The sequence below is a fragment of the Hemitrygon akajei genome, chromosome 27 (genome assembly GCF_048418815.1).
Source record: "Hemitrygon akajei chromosome 27, sHemAka1.3, whole genome shotgun sequence".
Classification (NCBI taxonomy): Eukaryota; Metazoa; Chordata; class Chondrichthyes; order Myliobatiformes; family Dasyatidae; genus Hemitrygon; species Hemitrygon akajei.
The window spans coordinates 34,878,250-34,897,675 of record NC_133150.1 but is presented as its reverse complement, the minus strand read 5'-3'; the positions used below and the strand labels follow the sequence as shown (position 1 = coordinate 34,897,675).

Below are 19,426 nucleotides of genomic sequence, written 5' to 3'. Positions count from 1 at the left end.
ATATTTTCCACAATCAGCAAATTAATTTTGGTGCTTCATTTCTCGACCTTTTAAGAAGTCAACTAAGTGGGGCTTGTTTTGACAGGGCACCGGGCCCATTCCTTTTCCAACCTTTCAACTTGGGGTCAAGCTAGATAACAGCCAGGAGGTAAGGAATTCCTAGGGAGTGCTGCAGTGTCAAGAGGAATTGTCTCTATTTAGCTCTATTTGCCACAAGTACATCGAAACGTACAGTGAAATGCACTATTTGCATCAACGATGAACACAGTCTGAGGACGTGCTAGGGGCAGCCCGCAATAACCCCTACGCTTCTGGCGCCAACTTAGCATGCCCACAACTTACTAGCAAATACATCTTTGCCTTGCGGGAGCACCCAGAGGAAACCCCTGCAGTCACGGGGGAGAACATACAAACTCCTTACAGACAGCAGCAAAAATTGAACCCCCCCCCCCCCAGTCACTAGCGCCAGAGAGCGCTGTGTTAACAGCTGCACTACCGCGGTCAATATTTACACTTCAATCCACATTGCATGAAGAGATTTTCAAAATGGAGTACGTGGGAGCTTGCTATACGCAAAGTAATTGTTTCGTATTTTCTACATCTGCAAAATCAAAAGCTACTTAAACGAACACAAGGAGCCTCTGGACACATTGGGCCTTTCCAGACTGGGAGCTTTAGAATGCTAACGTTCCTGATAGAGACCGATGTGAAAAATGTTAGAATGCAGGGCTCTTTCATACACTGGCACACTTCACAAATCCCAGGACACTGAACCCAGGGGAATCTCTTGTCCCTCAGTTTCAGAATTTAGAAGTTTAAAAAAAAAATAAATCGGGTTCTGTGCATTTGACCCAAACTGACAGCCCATCAGGCTATCTCTGGCAAAGCCATCTCTGCATCTGTCTGAGGTCACAGGCTATTATGCAAAACCTTTTTATTGGAACTTATCAGGGTGGAAACTTAGGGCGGGAATTCCCGCAGAACAAACAGGTCTCCTGGGAAAGGACCAGGGACTGCAGTGATCCTGAAACCACACACTAAACAAAACCTAATTCAACACCATTGATCCTGGTCACCTTGACAACAGAGGGAGGAAGGCATCTGGAATGGCGATTAGAGTTTGGCACAAATCCGTGACGCCCTTTTACATGAAGCCAGTCAGCTGGGTTGCTTTCGCTTGAAGAGATTCAATGTAAATAGACACAGGTCTGTCAGTCGGCCTACGTTCAGCCAAATGACTGACATGTGACTTTTTCCACCAAGAGTCCGTCTCCGGTGGTGACAGAACAGCTTGCATTTTCCACCTTTGTATTCCTAGAATATAAAAACAAGGCTTCATAAGGCATTGGTTAGACTGCACGAGGAATACTGTGAGCAGTTTTGGGCCCCTTATCCAAGAAAGGATGTGTTAGTGTTGGAGATGGTATAGAGGAGATTCACGAGAATGATCCTGGGAATAAAAGGGTTAAAGTATGAGGAGAATTTTGTGGCTCTGGGAGTATACTCACTCGAGTTTAGAAGAATAAGGGGGAATGGATCTCCTGAAACCTGTTGAACATTGTAAAGCCTAGATAGAGTGGTGTAGAGGTGGAGATTATGTTTCCTACAGTAGGATCAGAGGGCTCAGCCTCAGAATAGAAGGAAGTCCCTTTAGAACAAAGATGAGAAGGAATTTCCTTTGCCAGAGGGTAGTGAATCTGTGGAATTCATTGCCACAGGCAGCTGTGGAGGCTAAGTCATCAGGTATATTTAGTTGGAGGTTCGTAGGTTCTTGATTAGTAAAGGAGTTCAAGGTTATGAGGAAAAGACAGAAGAATGGGGATGAAAGGGATAATACAATCAGTCATGTTGGAATGGGAGAGTAGACGCGATAGGCTGAATAGCCTAATTCTGCTCCTATGTCTTATGGTCTTCATTCCTCAGCACTTCACAGGTGTAGTTATTAAACAAAGCCTTGCCATACATTGGGCAAGATGACCAAAAATCCAGAGGAAGAGGTAGGTTTCAAGGACATCTGCAAGGAAGGCAGGTGGAGCTGCAAGGTTTTGAGAAAGAAATGCCAGAGGTTAAATCCTAGGTTGGTACGTTCATGGCTAGCTATGGTGGAGTGACCAACACCAGAAGTACATCAGAACTGAAGGACAGCAAGGATGGAGGGAGTGACGAAGGTAGCAAAGGGAATAGGAAACTGGAGATTTAAGACAGCTGATAAAATCTGACCAAGGGTCCCGGCCTTAAACATTGACTGTTTATTCCTTTTAATAGATGCCACCTGACCTGCTGAGTTCCTACAGCATTGTGTGTGCGTGTTGCTCTGGATTTCCGGCATCTGCAGAACCTCTTGTGTTTCTGATAAAAATTATAGATTAGATTACACCAGGGTGCGATGAATTTCCTTGTTCACATGAAGCTCACAGAGTAAACATGGCTGCAATCAGTATAACAAGTCCGGAGCAGCGCGGGTTAGTGAATATGGGGGCAATGGGTGAAAACGGGTCAGAGGAACCTGCCAAGTCTCACACAGCAGGACTCGCTGACAGATTGAGACCGAGTACAGACGAATGTGCAAAAGCATAATGATAATTTAAAAAGGAACGGTGAACGTTGGAAATACCAGGCATTGGTGAAGATGAAGTTTGATATTACTTTGCCCTTTTCCTTACAGGCCAAATTATCCCAGCAGCATCAATCAGGTTTACGATCACAGACAGTTCGTGAAGTTTGTTGTTGTGTGGCAACAGTACAGCAAAATACTATAGTAAAATGTACTATAAATTGCAATAAAAAATACAGTGGATTTCAGTTAATTGGTACACATCAGGACCAGTACATTCTGGGCCCAATTAAATGGCTTCCCTATATTTCACTGAAATAGTTGAAAACAGATATTATAAAAAAAGACAAACGTCATTTAACGAAGTAACAAATAATGCATTTAAATAAAATACAGAACAAATTAGAACACTACCAATGCTATTACAGTACTATAACACTGTGTATTAGTTCCTGATAGTTACTGACAGAGGAATTCATCTAGTACACACTGCCTTGTTCTTTTGATTGACTGTAAATGAACAAAATCACGGAGACTCCTAGTGCAGATAATGGACTGCCTTTGACTAATACATCCTCCAAATATTCATTTTTGTTGTAACATGCAAAATGATTGTTGACAACTTCAAATTCTTCACAGATATTAACTTGCTGAAATAGCAGAATTATTTCATTTTACACTCCTGGCTGTTTCCGGTATCTCCATGCCTGAATGGTTGAAATTACAGTCAGCAAAACTGTTCTGAATTATCTTACCACTTATTTCTTGCCAACCATTGGTGACAAAAATCACTGCTCTCTGAACACACACAACTGATACTATGTAAAAACGATTCCCTCCAAGCATGGCATAGGATCGAATGACCACAAAAGTACACGTGACTGACACTAGTTAGAAACTGTTCTGCACGTTTCCTGTTCCAATTAAGTAGCATAGCACCCCAAATAAGTGAAGGGAATTTCACTATTTTCTTGGTTTTTTTTTCTTTAAGAGTTGCCCAAATAAGCAACACAATTAACACTGGCCCAATTAACAATTGGAATCCACTTTATATATATAAAAAAATAAATTAAATAGAGAACAAAAACAGTGAGGTAGCGTTCATGGGTTCATAGTCCAATCAGAAATTTGACGGTAGAGGGGAAAAAAAAACCCTGTTCCTGAAATGTTGAGTGTGTCTTCAGGCTCACATACCTCCTCTATGATGGTAGTAATGAGAAGAGGGCATGCCCTGGGTTTTAATTCTAAATCCTCTATAGTGTGAAGCGAAGTGGAGATTCTTAGCCAATGTCACTTAACCTAGTTTTGACTGATAAAGTGTGAATCAAAGGAGGCATGGTCACTTCAAGAGCTGGAACTGGAATCTGGACATTCCTCCCCTACCTACAGCCTTCAATCTTGAATGGCCCTGCCTTAAATCTGTGTGTTTTTATCCTGGATCATCCAACCAGCCTGACAGCATGCCGCTGATCCAACACCAGACAGTTTAACAACCAAGAAGCAGCTGATATAACAGACTGATCTCCTGATTTCGAGGGACAAGCTTGAATTCAGCCACAACAACTGGGAACTTAAAAAAACTTGAGTGTTTTTTAATGTACCTAAATTTAAATACATTTTAATAAGCTTGTTTAAATTATGTTTTTTTTTAATGCTGCATTGGATTGAGAGTTACAATCATTTTGTTCTCCTTTACACTTGTATACTGAAGAATGACAATAAACAATCTTGAAATTCAAGTCTTCAAACAGTATTTATTACTAGGATGGGTGACCATGGAACATTTGGGTTGTTATAACATCCCAACAGCTTGACTTGGTGACCCTTTGGGGATGGAAATACAGCAACTTCCAGGATTATTCATGATACCCCACTCGTTTTGGCAAAGCAGAATTATCAATTTTTTAACAATTCATTTACGGGATGTGGGCATCACCAGCTATAGCAGCATTTATTGTCCAACCCTTGTTGCCCTTGAGTAGGTGGTGATGAGCTGCCTTCTTGAACCGCTTCAGTCTGAGGTGTAGGTACACCCACAGTGCTGTTTGGAACATGGAATATTTGACAGCGTAGGAGACCAGTCAGCTCAATGTGTCTATGTTAGCATAATCCTAAATCACTGGCACTGCAGGTCAAAACTCTTTGAAGGCAATGAAAAATCAGCTTTATTTGTCATGTGCACATCAAAATATTGAAACATACAGTGAAATGCATCATTTTGCATCCAAGGATTGTGCAGGAAGCAGCCAGCAAGTATCGCCACGCTTCTGGCGTCAACATAGCGTACCCACAACTTACTAACACCAACTTGTACGTTGTTGGAATGCGAGAGGAAGCCCAGAGAGAATCAACATGGTCGCAGTGAGAGTGGACAAGCTGCTTATGGACAGCGGTGGGAATCAAACCCTGATCGGTGACCGCTGGCATTGTAAAGCGATTGTGCTAACCTCTTCGTGACCGTGTCGCCCAGTCGCTGCCACCGACCTTGGAAATCACCAACCCAACCTTGATCCAGCTTCTTCAGAATTTTGTACACCTGAGGTACATCTCCCATCACCCTCTTCCATTCAAAGAAAGTAGCCCTGGCCCACCCTGACTTTTTAACAGAGATTTACATCCCTTAAATCCTCCCTTGCACCCGCTCCAGTTCTCTCCCATCACATTTTGATGAGCATAAAACTTAAAATAATTTTCAACCCCCTCATGCCTCGCTCCCCCCCCCCCCCAAATTTCCAAGACATGAATAACGTCTCACAGCACCCTTTTATCCTTTGGAGACACTGGCCAGGCACACAAAGGCTGCCCCAGTCTCTTTGGTCTGGCCTAAACATTCATCTTTTGTCTCCAAAGCCGATTCAGCTTGGGGGGGGGGGGGGGGGAAGAGAAAAATGTCAGTGCTCAACAGTTCACCGCAGGAGACGGCATGCATCATCAGTAATCATCCCACAGAGAGAATTCAGATTCAGGTCGTTTGTGTCTGAGTTGGAGGAGGAGAGCGTTATTGGGTAAGGCAGGAGGGAGTGAGGGGGTGCAGCGCTGTGGAATTCAGGCTGAACAGCAGCTGACCCACGTGGTTAATCCTCTAAGTGGATTTCAAGGAATCAGCCTTCACAGGGGATGCGTTTGTGCACTGATGCGTGATGTGTTACTTATTAAAGACCACAGAATGGAAAAAAAAGGCTTGTAAAAAGATAAAGCAACAGTCTGTACAGGCGGAGGGGGGGAGAAAACCCGAAGTGGGAAAGCAGTAGTGTCTGTGCAAGCAATACGGGGAAAAACTAGACTATGGACAGCAAGTTCTGAAAAAGTCAGTGAACGCAGAATAGCCAGAACCTCGGGTTCTATCATTTAATCAGCCTCTCGTGGTCAGTGATGTGATTAAAAGCAAGATGCTGCAGATGTTGGGTCTTGGAAATAATGAGAAAGCGCTGGTCGCCATGGTTTTACACCGCATTCTCTGCCTGCATTGCACTCTCTCTGTAAGGTTAACACTATGCATTCTGCTACTGAGATAGGCAAAGAGAAAAGCAATGTACTGACGTGATGCAATGCTCAATGCTGCATATGGATTACGTGCCGAGCAACGTTTCCTCTGGACACTGGTACATGTGACAGCAATAAACAAATTTACCAGCCTTTTTTTTTTTTAAACGTGTACACAGCAGCAGAGCCTCCTGAGCCCATGGGGAGGGAATTCCAAAGATTAACAGCCTTTGCCTGAAGAAATTTCTCCTCATTTTATTCCTGAATGGTCTACTCCTGGAAAAGTATTCAGCCTGCAAGGATGAAACCACCTCTCATTCTTCTAAACTTTGGGGGACAAGCCTCCCCTCACAGCAAACCCATCAGTCCAGTGAAGACACAACTTTCAGACTCAGACTGACAAGAGAGAACTGTGACCACTCCTGTCCGAAGAAGAAAGGGGCTTATTTTCCATATTTGCCTGTGATAAAGAACACAGTCTAACCACATGCCATCAGCGAAAGTCCCCAAGACTGAATATAGAAGGGGAAAGCAGACAGGGTTTTATAAACAGCACTTAAAGAGAGGCACATTGAGGCAGAGGGCTGCCTAACAACATCAGGGACTCCATGCTTTACAGAAAAATGGCAGCTGCTTTGAAGTACAAACAAAACCTTAAAATGTATTCCAAATGTTAACTGCTTTTTTTCCATCCCCAATTCATTCTTGGGATGTCAACACAGCTGACAAGTAAGCATTTATTGCCCATCCCTATCTGCCCCAGAGAAGGTGCTGGTGAGCTGCCACCTTGAACAGTTGCTGACGAAGCAGGGTTCTTTTTTTGATATTGAACAGATAACAACAGATTTTTTAAAAAATATCAAAATAAACTTTATTCATAATTTTTTAAAAAATTTACGTTTGTACAAAGATAAACCGTGCAATGCTTTTCTGTTCTTGCAGTCATAGTCAATGCCTTCAGTACTGTTTTGTGACATTCGTTAAAACTACGTAATGGGACTGTTGCCGTTCATGGGTTCACTGTGCTACAAGCTGTCACGCAGTGTGTACGTGTTACACTACTATGCATCTTCTCAAATCTCACCAGAATGCTTCACCAGCTTCTTGTGTAACCTCTTAGCTAAAACTCTGGGGCAGCAATAACCAGGAGACACACAGGAGTGACTTCTGGTTAAAGTCCACTCGCACTGGCTTGTTTTCTTTTAAAATAGGCCATTACGCAAGAGGACGTTGATTTGCTGGTTTCAGTATTTCAAAATTAAACATCTTCTGTTGGGTGTCGGCAAGCAGGTGGAAACCAGACTCCTGAATCAATTTATTTTCCTCCCTGCCAACCTGCATTCTTGCATGTATGTCCACCAGGTTAAACGATCCCCCTGAGCAAACAAGCATTGGCCAGTTCTAACCAACAGGGCTGCAGCAGGGCTAATTGACATGGACTTAACTCCAGTATTTGCCTTGTGCAAACATTTATGAGAACGCTTTAAAAAAAATCTATACAGCTTCCCTGCTCTGTAGCTTTGTGACCACTTTGGAACCCGAATTGCTGTGTTCCACCAGCATTTTGTGCGTTACTGTAGATTTTCAGCATCTGCAGAATATCATGATAAGCCCAATTTCTACATTATTTCCTTACCCACCTTGCTCCTCATCCCAAATCCTGATGGAACAACTCAATGTACTTCACCCCAAACATTAGGAGAACGTCTTGTGTAACATTTTGAATCTCACTGATTATCAAGTGGAATCATCAAATTAAATACAAATTTATATATTATTGTTGTATCTCTACTGAATAGAAAATAATATTCAAATTATAACATTCAACATATAATAGTCAATAAACTGTTTTCATCCTTACATTCAGTTACATTCCCTGTACTCGTACCTCATTCTCACACTGTAGGATGACTGGATGATTGCATCTATAATCACCTTCATAAATACTTTGAATTGGGCATTTTCCAACAAGCAACTGAGTGAGTTTCAGCAATGCAGGGATGGACCATGGCCACCTGCATCGTTCCCTGCATTCGACCTCTTGCACAGAGCACTCCAAGTGCCACTCTTGCCGAGTCCGAGTTTACTGGGACACACCTGGGAATAATGACCCATCTCCGGCCGGCTCACCACCAGACTAATCGAAGTCAAGGACACTTGGTGCTTCTTGCGTTGAGGAGTGATCACTTAATCACGGCTGCTTCTGGGATTGACGTACCTCACCTTTCTCAAAGGGGTCTCAGAATTCCTGAATGCGACCAATCTCTGCTTCTTCAAGATGGCTGGTCCACCCACTTCGATAAAGCTATGGAGGGATCTCCAAAGCAAAGAAAAAAATAACAAGTGAAGAAATAACTGAAAGGTTAAAACTGCCCAAGGTGGTCCTCTGAATCTGTTGCTCGCAATTGATTATTTTTTCTTTAATTAGACACAGAATATATTAACAAAGATCAGTCAGCATTCTCCACTGCCACTATCCTTAACTACTCCCATGCTACCAAAAACATTTCCATCCACCCAATGATACAAGCTTCTTATCAGTTAACTGCTCCACAGTTCATCTTCATTGGGACCCATTACCCAATTGGACAAGGCAATGACGTATTTTTCATGTGATTACACTATCATTTATGAGATTATGAATGGTTATCAAATGATACCTGGCAGCTGCCCTGGAGTCTACAGTTACAACCTCACAATTACATGGTGCCTTGCATGAGATGAGAATCGGGCAAAGCACTTCTCAGCAGAATGAAGGCGTTTTGGGGTACAGTACCACTGTGGCACAGGGAACGTGACAACAGTGTGCTCCCACAATAAATACCAGATAACCTGTGGTGGTGATTGATCCTTACCTGCTCTGAAATGGCACCAGGGAGTTCAAGCTTGTTATCCGATTCGGAGCAAGTAAAAATAAACAGCACCTCTGGCAGTGCAGCACTCCCACAGTACTGGAGTAATAGCTGAGAGTTTTGTGGACAGGCCACCGATCATAGTCGCAGACATTCAATCTCCTAGTTCGTAGGTCCGTGTGGTATTCTGGGACTGACAGAGGACATTGCTGTGGATCTACAGGGTGAACTTTAGCCGTGAAAGTGAGAATGGTGGAAGACCTCAGTCAGTCAAGCAGCACTTGTGGAAGGAGAAACTAGACAGCAACCCTTCGTCAGAACTTTAGTCATGGTGAGCCTCCAGCCTGCTGAGGTCCACACAAGGGTGCCTCTAGGTTTAATCTCTTTGTGGAGAGTGATGAGAGAGCTTTGAGATACTCTTGGGTAAATGGGGAGGAAAACCATCCCCAAAGAATACAACAGGCATCCTAGCACTATGCGCAGTATTTCCACAAATCTTTGAGCAGACGATGCAAGAACAGAATCAGCTCGAGTGCGCCAAAGGCATCCCTGAAATTGCTTCAAGTGCTCGTCTTCAGATGTATGCTAGAGTAGGCTATCTGACCTTATTTGTGTGCTTCTGTAGGTCAAATGGCCTACTCAAGCGCACACCTGAAAAAACGGACATTGGAACCAATTTTTTGAACCAAGAATGGACCCTGAACAAATTTCAGGGACGTCGAACTTGACGAGCATCTTAGCCTGGGGAGACAGTCGTCAGTTTTCCGCCTTCGTCATCCAATTCAGGGCACTCCGTGAGCAGCCTAGCAACTGATTAACTGGAATTGCACGAGAGAGACATTTTATTGCTCGTTACTTATTTGCTGATATTACATTTCGGTTATGCATTCTACACCAGAACAGCCTTTTACGATGCAGTTCTGGCAGTTTTTATTTGCAAACGAGATCAAAGGGTAATGTCCCTGCATTTGATATCAATCCAAAGCAAAAATAGAATCGAGAAGAAGTGAACAATGTGGTATTGTTTCCTGGTCACCTTGGTCAAGGCCATGAATTTTTCAGATGCACTGTAATTAAAATAGGAACTAAAGGACAGCTTATGGAGGAACCGCAAGCTTTATAGCTTCACATTCCTGCTTACCAATCACTTATATCAAGATAGAGTCATGGAATAGTACAGCACAGAAACAGGCCAGTCTGCCACCATTTCCATGCCAACCTTTTATTCCCATCGACAAAAAAAACCCCATTTACCCTCATTAAGGACCATATCTTAATTCTACCTACCTGTTGTGGGTCCACATCCCAAACTTGTTTCTATAGAAATGATATTGGTATCAGTTTTTTAAATAAAATAAAGTATTTTAATTAATTTCTGGTCTCAACAGTTTTCTTTTGAGAGGGTGGGAAAACCAGACCCACATTTTCACTTCTGGTGAACAGATATTTTTCAGGATAGATTAATTTGCATCCACTGTTACATCATTCTGGGGCTGACATCTGTATAGAGGACATTGCTGTGAATCGACAGGTGAACTTTAGCCATGGAAAAATTGCTGGAATACGCAATGAAAACCGGAAAGCTGGAAGGAGAAACCGGTCAGCAACCCTTTGTCAGAACGTCAGTCACAGTGAGCCTCCAGACTCGAGCCTGCTGAGGGAGGTGCCCATCATTTTAATGCTGAGGTCTAGATGAGGGTGCTTCTAGGTTGAATCTCTGTGGAGATCTACTACACTGAGAGCATCGTACTCAACTCTACACCGTGTGGCATTCAGGAAGGCTCCCCACAGCAACCCAATTTCTGATCGAGCCTTTGACGAAGCCAAACAAGTTGATGCACCAAAATCCACCTCATATCAGGGAGATGGCAAAGGATCAACCAGAGATCTGACATATGGCGAATCCAGCTAGTCTGGGAGAAATTAATGAACTTGTGCCCGTTCCCTAGAGCCTTTGGGATTTCCCCCTCACCTCTTGTCTGGCTATGGGGTCTGAATGAGATCAGTTACTCCAATTACTCCACAGCTCGTTATTTGTTAACCACAGGGCTCCCAGGATGGTAGAAGGCAGATGAGTCTAGACCTCTTTCTTTGTCAAGCACTGCTTAATTTCCCCATAAGGGATTTGGCAGATTCAGGCCACCTAGAGACGGGTGTTAATAGGTAATTGGAAACCCCTAAACCCCACTCAGACTTGCCTTCTGTTTACATTGCACAGATTTATCACCAGCCTACCAAGATATCTCTCACTCTCTTCGCCTTTTCAAACGTTCCCAAGCTAGGATTTCTCATTAGAAAAAGACAAGAGTCTCTAAATATAACATAAAAAAAAGGAGACAGCTCAGAAATCTGATGGCCTGAGGTATTTTTAACATGAAGAGCTAAGAAAGGTTGGTGACCTATCCCTCCCCCGGGTCAACGTGCAGCACTACAAATGCGTCTTAATTATACTACTCTGTAATTGAACTTTCTCCAAAGTGAAAGCAGGTTTCAGAAGTAGAGCAGGGTGCGGAGTTAATCAGTACGTTTACCTGCTCCACGTTCTTTGTGATCCCTCTTCCATGTTTAATGGACAGACTGCCTTTCACACAGCTGCACCTGTTTGAATAATTTCATCCAGGGCTCCCATCCAGAAAAGCACCAACTCAATGAGAGCACTGTTGTGGGAACCTCTGTGATCACGCAGGGCAACTGACATAGTGCTAAGGGGCAGCGTCTCTCCAACGAGTACAAAAGAGCCACTGAACACTGCCTGGGTACTGCGTTTATCTGAACAGTAATAAAAATTCCACCACTTGATTAAATTGTAAAGATATAGATCTAGTGTATTATTTCTAAGACACTATGCAACTATTAAAGTGAATGATAATAGATCATCTATAAGCAGTAGAAATATTTTTGATCTATAGTTTCAAACTTCAAAGTAAATCTTATTATCAAAGTCCAAATATGTTATCATATACAACCCTGAGATTTATTTTCCTGCGGGCATACTCAATAAACCTATAGAATAATAACTATAACAGCATCAATGAAGAGCCGCCCAACTACAGCATTTTACCGGTGTGCAAAAGACAACAAAACTGTGCAAAAACAAAAGGAGGAAACAATAATAATTAATAAAAAAGCAATAAATATCGAGAACATGAGACGAAGAGTCCTTGAAAGTGAGCCCATTGGTTGTGGGAACATTTCACTGATGGGACAAGTGAAGCTATCCCCTTTGGTTGAAGAGCCTGCTGGGTGAAGGGTAGTAACTGACCCTGAACCTGGTGGTGAGAGAGTCCTGAGACTCTTGTTCCTGATGGTAGCAGTAAGAAGAGAGCACGTCTTGGGTGATGGGGTTCCCCCATGATGAATACTGCTTTCCTGCACCAATTTCCCCACAGTATTTCGGGGAAAAGGCATTGTTAAACCCTAAACAATAAACCACCCCCTATTGGGTGTAGAACACTGTTACTTCATTGTGACTGGGCGATATACTGTATGGTGATGTTTTGTAGGCATCTCACAAAACTACGAGATACACTTTTGAGCTACTATCACTGCAATCTCCAGCCTGTAATTTCCCTTTCATAAACGTACTTTTGAACTACCTAAACAATTCTATCGTCTTCATTGTTTTCTTTTTTGTATTTGCAGTTTGTCTTCTTTTGCATATTTGCTGTTGTCAGTCTTTACGTTGTTTTTCATTGATTCTATCATACTTCTTTGCTCTACCGTGAATGCCTGCAAGAAAATGAATCTAGTATATAGTGGCATAAACGTACTTCGATAATAAATTTACTTTGAACTCTGAAGATCTGGCACTCCCTGTCTGAAAGCACCGTGGAACTACATGAACCTAGTAGTTTACCCACTTTCTTAAGGGTCATTCAGTAGAGATAATGGAAGTTAGTCTCACTGGAAAGACACATATTCAGAATAATTAAAAAAAAATAGTAGTACTCGGTTTCCTTACAACTTTGTCTCTCTAGGCACAGTTCTACTCAATTCATTATTTAGTACAATCCACCTTACCTAGTATTCATGCAAGAGGCCATGGCTGCCCTGGCCTTTCCAAATTGGGGTCAATGCTAACACAAGGCAATGAAAAGAAAATTCAACCATTACGCGCGATATCCATATGATAAAGCTTGACTGAAATTGTTATTTTTTTTTCCTCCCCCAAAGTTGAGAGTTTACTCCTCCTCAACTGGGATGTCACACTAATCTGCACAAAATCACCAGCAACTCTATGGTTGAGTATCTACAATGGCTCCCACTTTTTTTTTTTAAAAAAGAGCCCAAATTGATATTCTTTCAAATCTATCCCTGGCTTTTTCCCTCCACTGCTCTGTAATCAGCTTTATGGCCCTTCAAGTTATTTGTGCGCCTCCTTTTCTGACATCTTGCTGATCCTCAGTTTGATCCGCTGTAACATTAACAGCCACTGAGATCTTGCTCTCTCACACCCGACATACACCATGTCCAGAGCCACCAACAGACAACCCCTTAGGAGAACATCACACTCGACTCGAGAGATCGGACTCCTATTGATTCTACAGCTGCAAAGCTAAGCACCTCTCCAATTATTCATGTGGCCTGCTATCCAGTTCTGAGTCAGGATGTGGTATTGCATTAAAGACACTTGATGAAAACAAATGTTACCAGCTCCAGTTTTAGAATCCGGTTCATTTACGTGCACTTTATCTTTTACCTGCTCTGCACTTTTCCACTTTATTCTGCATTGTTATTGCTTTAACTTATTCTATCACAATGCCCCCTTTCTGGTTTTGATCGGTATGAACAGTACGCAAGGGAAGCTTTTCACTGCATCTTGGTGCATGTGACACTAATAACCCGATACCAAATAGCAAAGAGCCCAATTCTGCAGCATTTCCCCCTAATGCTTTCAATGGTCAGTGGGTGCAAGTTCACTGCTAAGTGACACAATAGCTAGATTCCAATCCACGCATCACTCTGTCATTCCATTCTCCTGAAAGCATTCACTTAGACGGATGATGGGGCAGGGTCCGCCCTTTCCAGGGAATGCAATCCCATCAAGATGCAACAAGCAGAAGTTTTAAATTGCAGCATTCTCCAGGGTGCTGGACAGGTATGCAAACCAACATCAGTGTTCTTTCTCAGGCCAACATCTTGGCGCTGAGGCCTTCAATAAAAATCCTGTCTGGCAGATCAGTGTCTGGAAACTGATTCTCGAAACACTACTCTGACAACCGGTCATAGGAAGTGATTATCAGGCGGACAAAGGAAACAATCTGAAGGGGGTTGCTAAGCCTCTGTGGAAATAAAATGCAAGATTCCACCCCCTACCCCGCCACACTCCCCATAGAATATGCAGCCCACGAGCACTCAAAGTGGAGGAATTTGGGATTGTATTAAGAATTTCAAGACCATGCAACAGAGACACACAGAAGCCCTGTGTAGATGGTGGATGGAGCACCGTCTTCCAAATTACATACCCACCCATCAGGCACTCCCAGCCCCGTCTCCCTTAGTTTGCGAGCCCAAATGCTGAACGTATCATTCATCTCAGAGCGACCAAAAAAAGTAAGTCTTCTTCACTTTCAAAGAACCACCCAAAAAGAATCACTAGAACATCTACAGCTCAGTACAGGTCCTTCAGCTGACAATATTGTGCCAAGCTTATGACCAACTCTAAGATCAATCTAACCCATTCCTCTCACCTAGCCCGCCATTTTTCTATTATCCATGTGCCTATCCAAGAGTCCCTGAAATTATCTAATGTGCCTCCAACACCCCACCCTGCACATTCTACACACCCACCACTCTGTTAAAAAAACCTACCCCTGACATCCCCCTGCACTTTCCTCAAATCACATTAAAACTATGCCCCCTCATATGATCTAATTCTGCCTTGGGGAAAAATCCCTGACTAGCCACTCGGTTTATGCCTCTTATCATCCTGATCACTACAATCGGTTCAGTAAAGTGACAACACAATTGATGCAAACTAGCCAGGGATTCATTGATTTCAGTATCACCGGGCTGCTTCCCCGGACCTAAGCACGGGGAGAAGACGTCCTCTGAGATTACGATGGCCCTTGAGAAGAATTTGGCATCATTGTGGTCCAGCAGCTCACTCAGCCGTACATTCCGGACAAGAATTGGGAGAATGACCAAGCACATGATTCACGGGCAAGTGGCCAGTCACATGAACTGGTCTCAGGAGTGAGCCAGCATGCTGGAGGATGGGAAGTCTTTTACACTCCAGTCCTCTCTAAATGAATGCTAACTTTGCACTTGCCTTCTCTGCCACTGACTCAACCTGCAAGTTAACCTCGAGGGAATCCTGCACAAGGATTTCCAAGTCCCTCTGCACCTCCGATCTTTTATTATAGTCCAAGGTATTTTTATACGTTGCCCTGTACTGCTACTGCAAAACAACAAGTTTCTCGACGGACGTCAGTGATAATAAACCCGACTCTAATTCTGACTCAAGTTGCAGGGAGGAACTTTTATACAGGAAGAAGTTCCAGTTTCAGGGAAAGCAGCATCCATCGAGGACTCCCACCGCCCAGGCCGCGCTCTCCTCTTGCTACTGGTGTCAGGAAGGAGGTACAGGAGCCCGAGGTCCCACGCTACCGGGCTCAGGACAAGCTATTACCCCTCAGCCATCAGGCTCCTGACACAGACTGGATAACTTCCCTCGCCTCAACACGGAACTGATTCCACAAACTTATTTTCAAGGACTCTAACTCATGTTCTCAGTTTTATTTCTTATTTTTATTTTTGTCTTTACACAGTTTGTCAGTCTTTATCTACGTGCAGTTTTTCAATGATTCTATTATATTTCTTTGTTCTACTGTGAATGAATCGCAGCAGCATATGGTGACTTACGTATATTTTGATAATAGATTTAATTTGAAGTTTGTTTATATACCACGGGTGCAATCCCTCAAAATCCCCATGCCTGATATCCTCAGATCATCAAGGCAGACCTCAGTGACCCCTGCCGCTTTAGCCTGGGTTCGACAGGGGCCTTGAGGCAGGGACCAGTGCAGAAACTGTCCTTCTGTTGGTAGATCAGGCAAGCAGCCGTGACTGCAGTGGCCTGGCATCTCCTCCTGTCCATCTCTGGCCAGCAACTTGCAGAACGCTGGCTCAATGGAAACTGAAAACCCAGCCGCTTTACCATCTGTGCATCGTTCTGTTTCATTAAAATGCCTGCAGTTATCCGAATTAATCCTAAACTGGCCATTATCTGGGCCAAGCGCAGCGTCTAGTAGATATTCTAATTTGCCCCATCCTATTTTATAGTTGCATTTCAACAAGTGGTATTAAAAAAAAAGTTCAAAGTAAATTTATTATCAAAATACTCCCAAGTCACCATATGCTACCCTGAGATCCACCCTCTTGCAGGCATTCACTGTAAAACAAAGAAACAAAAAGAAAACCTGTGCACAAAGGCTGACAACTTGGACGCTTCAATGAAGGAAAATTAAACTACAGACACAGTCTGCCTATGGCTTCACATTGGGGGGAAAAGAGGTTGTTTACAGGCTGTCCATGAGAATGATCAGCTTGTTTTTACAGATGGCCACAAGTCGATGTTGTTGTTAAGCAAGAAAACACACACACCCCAATATGGTAACTGATTAGGAAGTGGAGACCGGAAACTAGTTCTACTGACCATAGGAGCAAATATATCAAACTTCTGAATTTAATCAGAATGAGAATCAGGTGCAACGTCACTGGCATACGTGGTGAAATTTGTTAACTTTGTGGTAGCAGTACCATGCAATACATAATAATGGGGAAAAAGCGAATTAAAGTGTTAAACACTGTAGGAAGATGGCAGCAGAATGGGGTTCAGGAGGGTAAATCTGCCAGGATTTGAGCACACTCAATGGGCCAAATGACCTACTTCTGCTCCCATGTCTTATGGAGTTGGTGGTAATCAGAGATGTCCCTTTGTTGGGTGTACATAACCTGGCGACAGCAAACGGGTCAAGTTAGCTACTGTACGTTGAAAGGGAACAGCGGAAGGTCATTCCAGTTTTTAAACCCCTTCAATACAGGCCAAAATACACCTGCCTCTAAACATTACAGTTTTTAACTGATTATAAACATTTTCAGAACCAATGGGGGGGGGGGGGGGGGAAGAGGTGGAGACATTTTTAGATTTTATGGTTTGGAAATCTTTGAAACGAGCCCCAAAATTTCCAAATGGTCAAGCGCGCTGAGAAGTAGAGAGAGCCAGTTCTGATAGCAGGTCATTGACCTGAAATGTTAATTTCGTCTCCCTCTCTACAGATGCTTAGTGCTTCCACTGTTTCATTTCAGTTTTCCAACAGCTGCGGTGTTTTGTGGTTTTGTATTGGAGAATCCAAACTGGGTCTTAGTGGCAGCCTGCATGTTCTTTTTGACTAGTTGTGTGAAGCGGAAACTCGGCGAGACACCGAGTTGTACAAGGCAAGAAAAGCTAAAACAGTTCCCATAACCAAGTCCCGCGGAACAAAACCGACAACTGGTCCCTGCAGCCACCGTAACCACCCGGCTCTGCTTCAGAACCGGCAGGACAGCGGGATTCGGTCCCCAGACTCTCGGGAAAACGTGCAGGAAATCAACGATTAATATTTCATTGCCGCAAACAACAGAGCACCGGGCGACAAACAGTGCCACGGGTATCTGCTACCTCTGGAAATTTAAACACGGTAACATTACGCCTTGGCATCATTTAAACAAAATATATTCAGGCAGATCGACAGTTTTGTCGTCTGACCCACATTAAATGCTTTAATTATTAACTGGATCTGTTATAATCCATTTCAATGTGCACTATAATATATAATCCTCATAAACCATAACTTGAGGAAATATATATGGATGTATATAATATATTCTTCAAACCATAACAAGGTGAGGAAAATTACACCGAATATATAATATAAACGATAACATGTTTTATTGTATAATATAGAATATATACACGCAGAAAATATGTTCTGTAATATTTTGGAAAATTGCAGAGGAAAATCTATGATCATATTACAATAAAACACAGCCTTTTACAAACAGGAGAAATTCACAGACTATTCTGTATGAAGCTGTTTAAAAACACAACCACTATACACTCAAAATGCTGGAGAAACTTAGGTCAGACAGCATCTATAGAAATTAATAAACAGTCGACGTTTCGGGCCGAGACCCATCTCGGTACAGCATCTCGGCCTCGGAATTATGGTCTAACCATTTACAAACAGCATCGGTCCCAAATCTGTTAGAAGCGGGCTGGGATGGCGAGCGGAACCGCTGATTAAGCAGGTTGGAAGAGGCCCCGGTCTACGGGATCCGGGTGTAAATGAAGCGAGTCGTTAAACTCCAGGGAAATTAACAGCGAGTCAGTTTCATTGAAGTTGACGAGAACGCTCAGGACAGATGCCGTCAGCCTCTCTCTCCCCACCCAGTCTTTGTGCTGCAAATTTCCCCAGCGGGTGGAAAAAAAACTTGATGCTAACATGCAAACAGATTTAACTAACATAATTCTTTATGGAATGAATTGCAGAAATGCTCACCACTCGGCCGGATCTGTCAACTGCCTTCTTCACTTTGCCGTAAGTGCCTTTGCCCAAGGTTTCGCGGAATTCGTAGCGGTGTTTCAGGTTGTGCTTGTGATGGTGTCGCTTCACCGCCTGTCGCTTCAGCTCGGGCGTCTGCGCCGAGGAGCGGGCGCCCGCCGGCAGATGGTGATCCCGGCCGCCGCTCACGGACGGGGAGCAGGCGGCACCCAGACAGGGAGAGGCTGGATCCATGCGGGGGGAGAAGGGAAGGAGATTCGAAGGGGAGACAGGGTGGAAATAAAAGTGCCGAAGACACTGAGGAGGGAGGGGGAAGAGAGAGAAGGCAGCGCTGAGTCCGGATGGTCAGAGTTTGGCGGTGAAACGGTACATATTTTGAACGCTTGCTACTGTTCCTGCATTATCCAGGTAACAGGGACACTAACGTATCCTCAACACAATTGCAACAACCCAGACCGCGGTCGCGTGTGAACCCTTCAGCAGACGCCTCATTAGCCTATCCCCTCCCCTTCAACACCCGGGCCAATAGCCCAGCCTCAATGCGTCGTCAATCATCCACCGGGTCTTCTTTTAACGAAGTGTATTATCAATATTAAAAATAACGAACGTCCCATTTATCCCTTCCCTCGCCGCTTGCCTTGCTGCTCTGCGGGGGTCCCGACACTCCGCGTATCGGGGCACTCTTTAATCACTTGCTATTCGGCCACAAGAGGCATCATCGCCATAGATAATAGGCACGGGAGCCTATGCAGTGCGGGATGATGCAGCTGGTCAATGAATTGTAATGAAAATACAGATATTTTACATCCCATCGCCACCCCATCCCCTCTCTCTATCTTGTCACACACCCTTCGCCCAGATATTTTCAGGCAATCCGTGTTGTTTGAATTTGCAGCATCTGCAGATTTCCTCGTGTTTGCCGAGTGAAATCAGTTAACTGGGAACGGAGTGCGCACTGACACTGCGGGCTCACCGGGAGGTAGGGGGGATGG

The 19,426-nt window shown here is 43.7% G+C and overlaps 1 protein-coding gene across 1 annotated transcript in view; it reads right to left on the bottom strand.

Annotated features, from left to right (window-relative positions):
• nuak2 (NUAK family, SNF1-like kinase, 2) overlaps positions 1–18,993 on the bottom strand; it is a 47,500-nt gene extending 28,507 nt beyond the window's left edge. The window contains exon 1 of the mRNA XM_073030621.1: positions 18,432–18,993. Within this exon, the coding sequence (XP_072886722.1) occupies positions 18,432–18,668 (237 nt within the window). The 5' untranslated portion in view covers positions 18,669–18,993. The remainder of the gene's footprint in view (positions 1–18,431) is intronic.
• Positions 18,994–19,426: the final 433 nt, after the last annotated feature.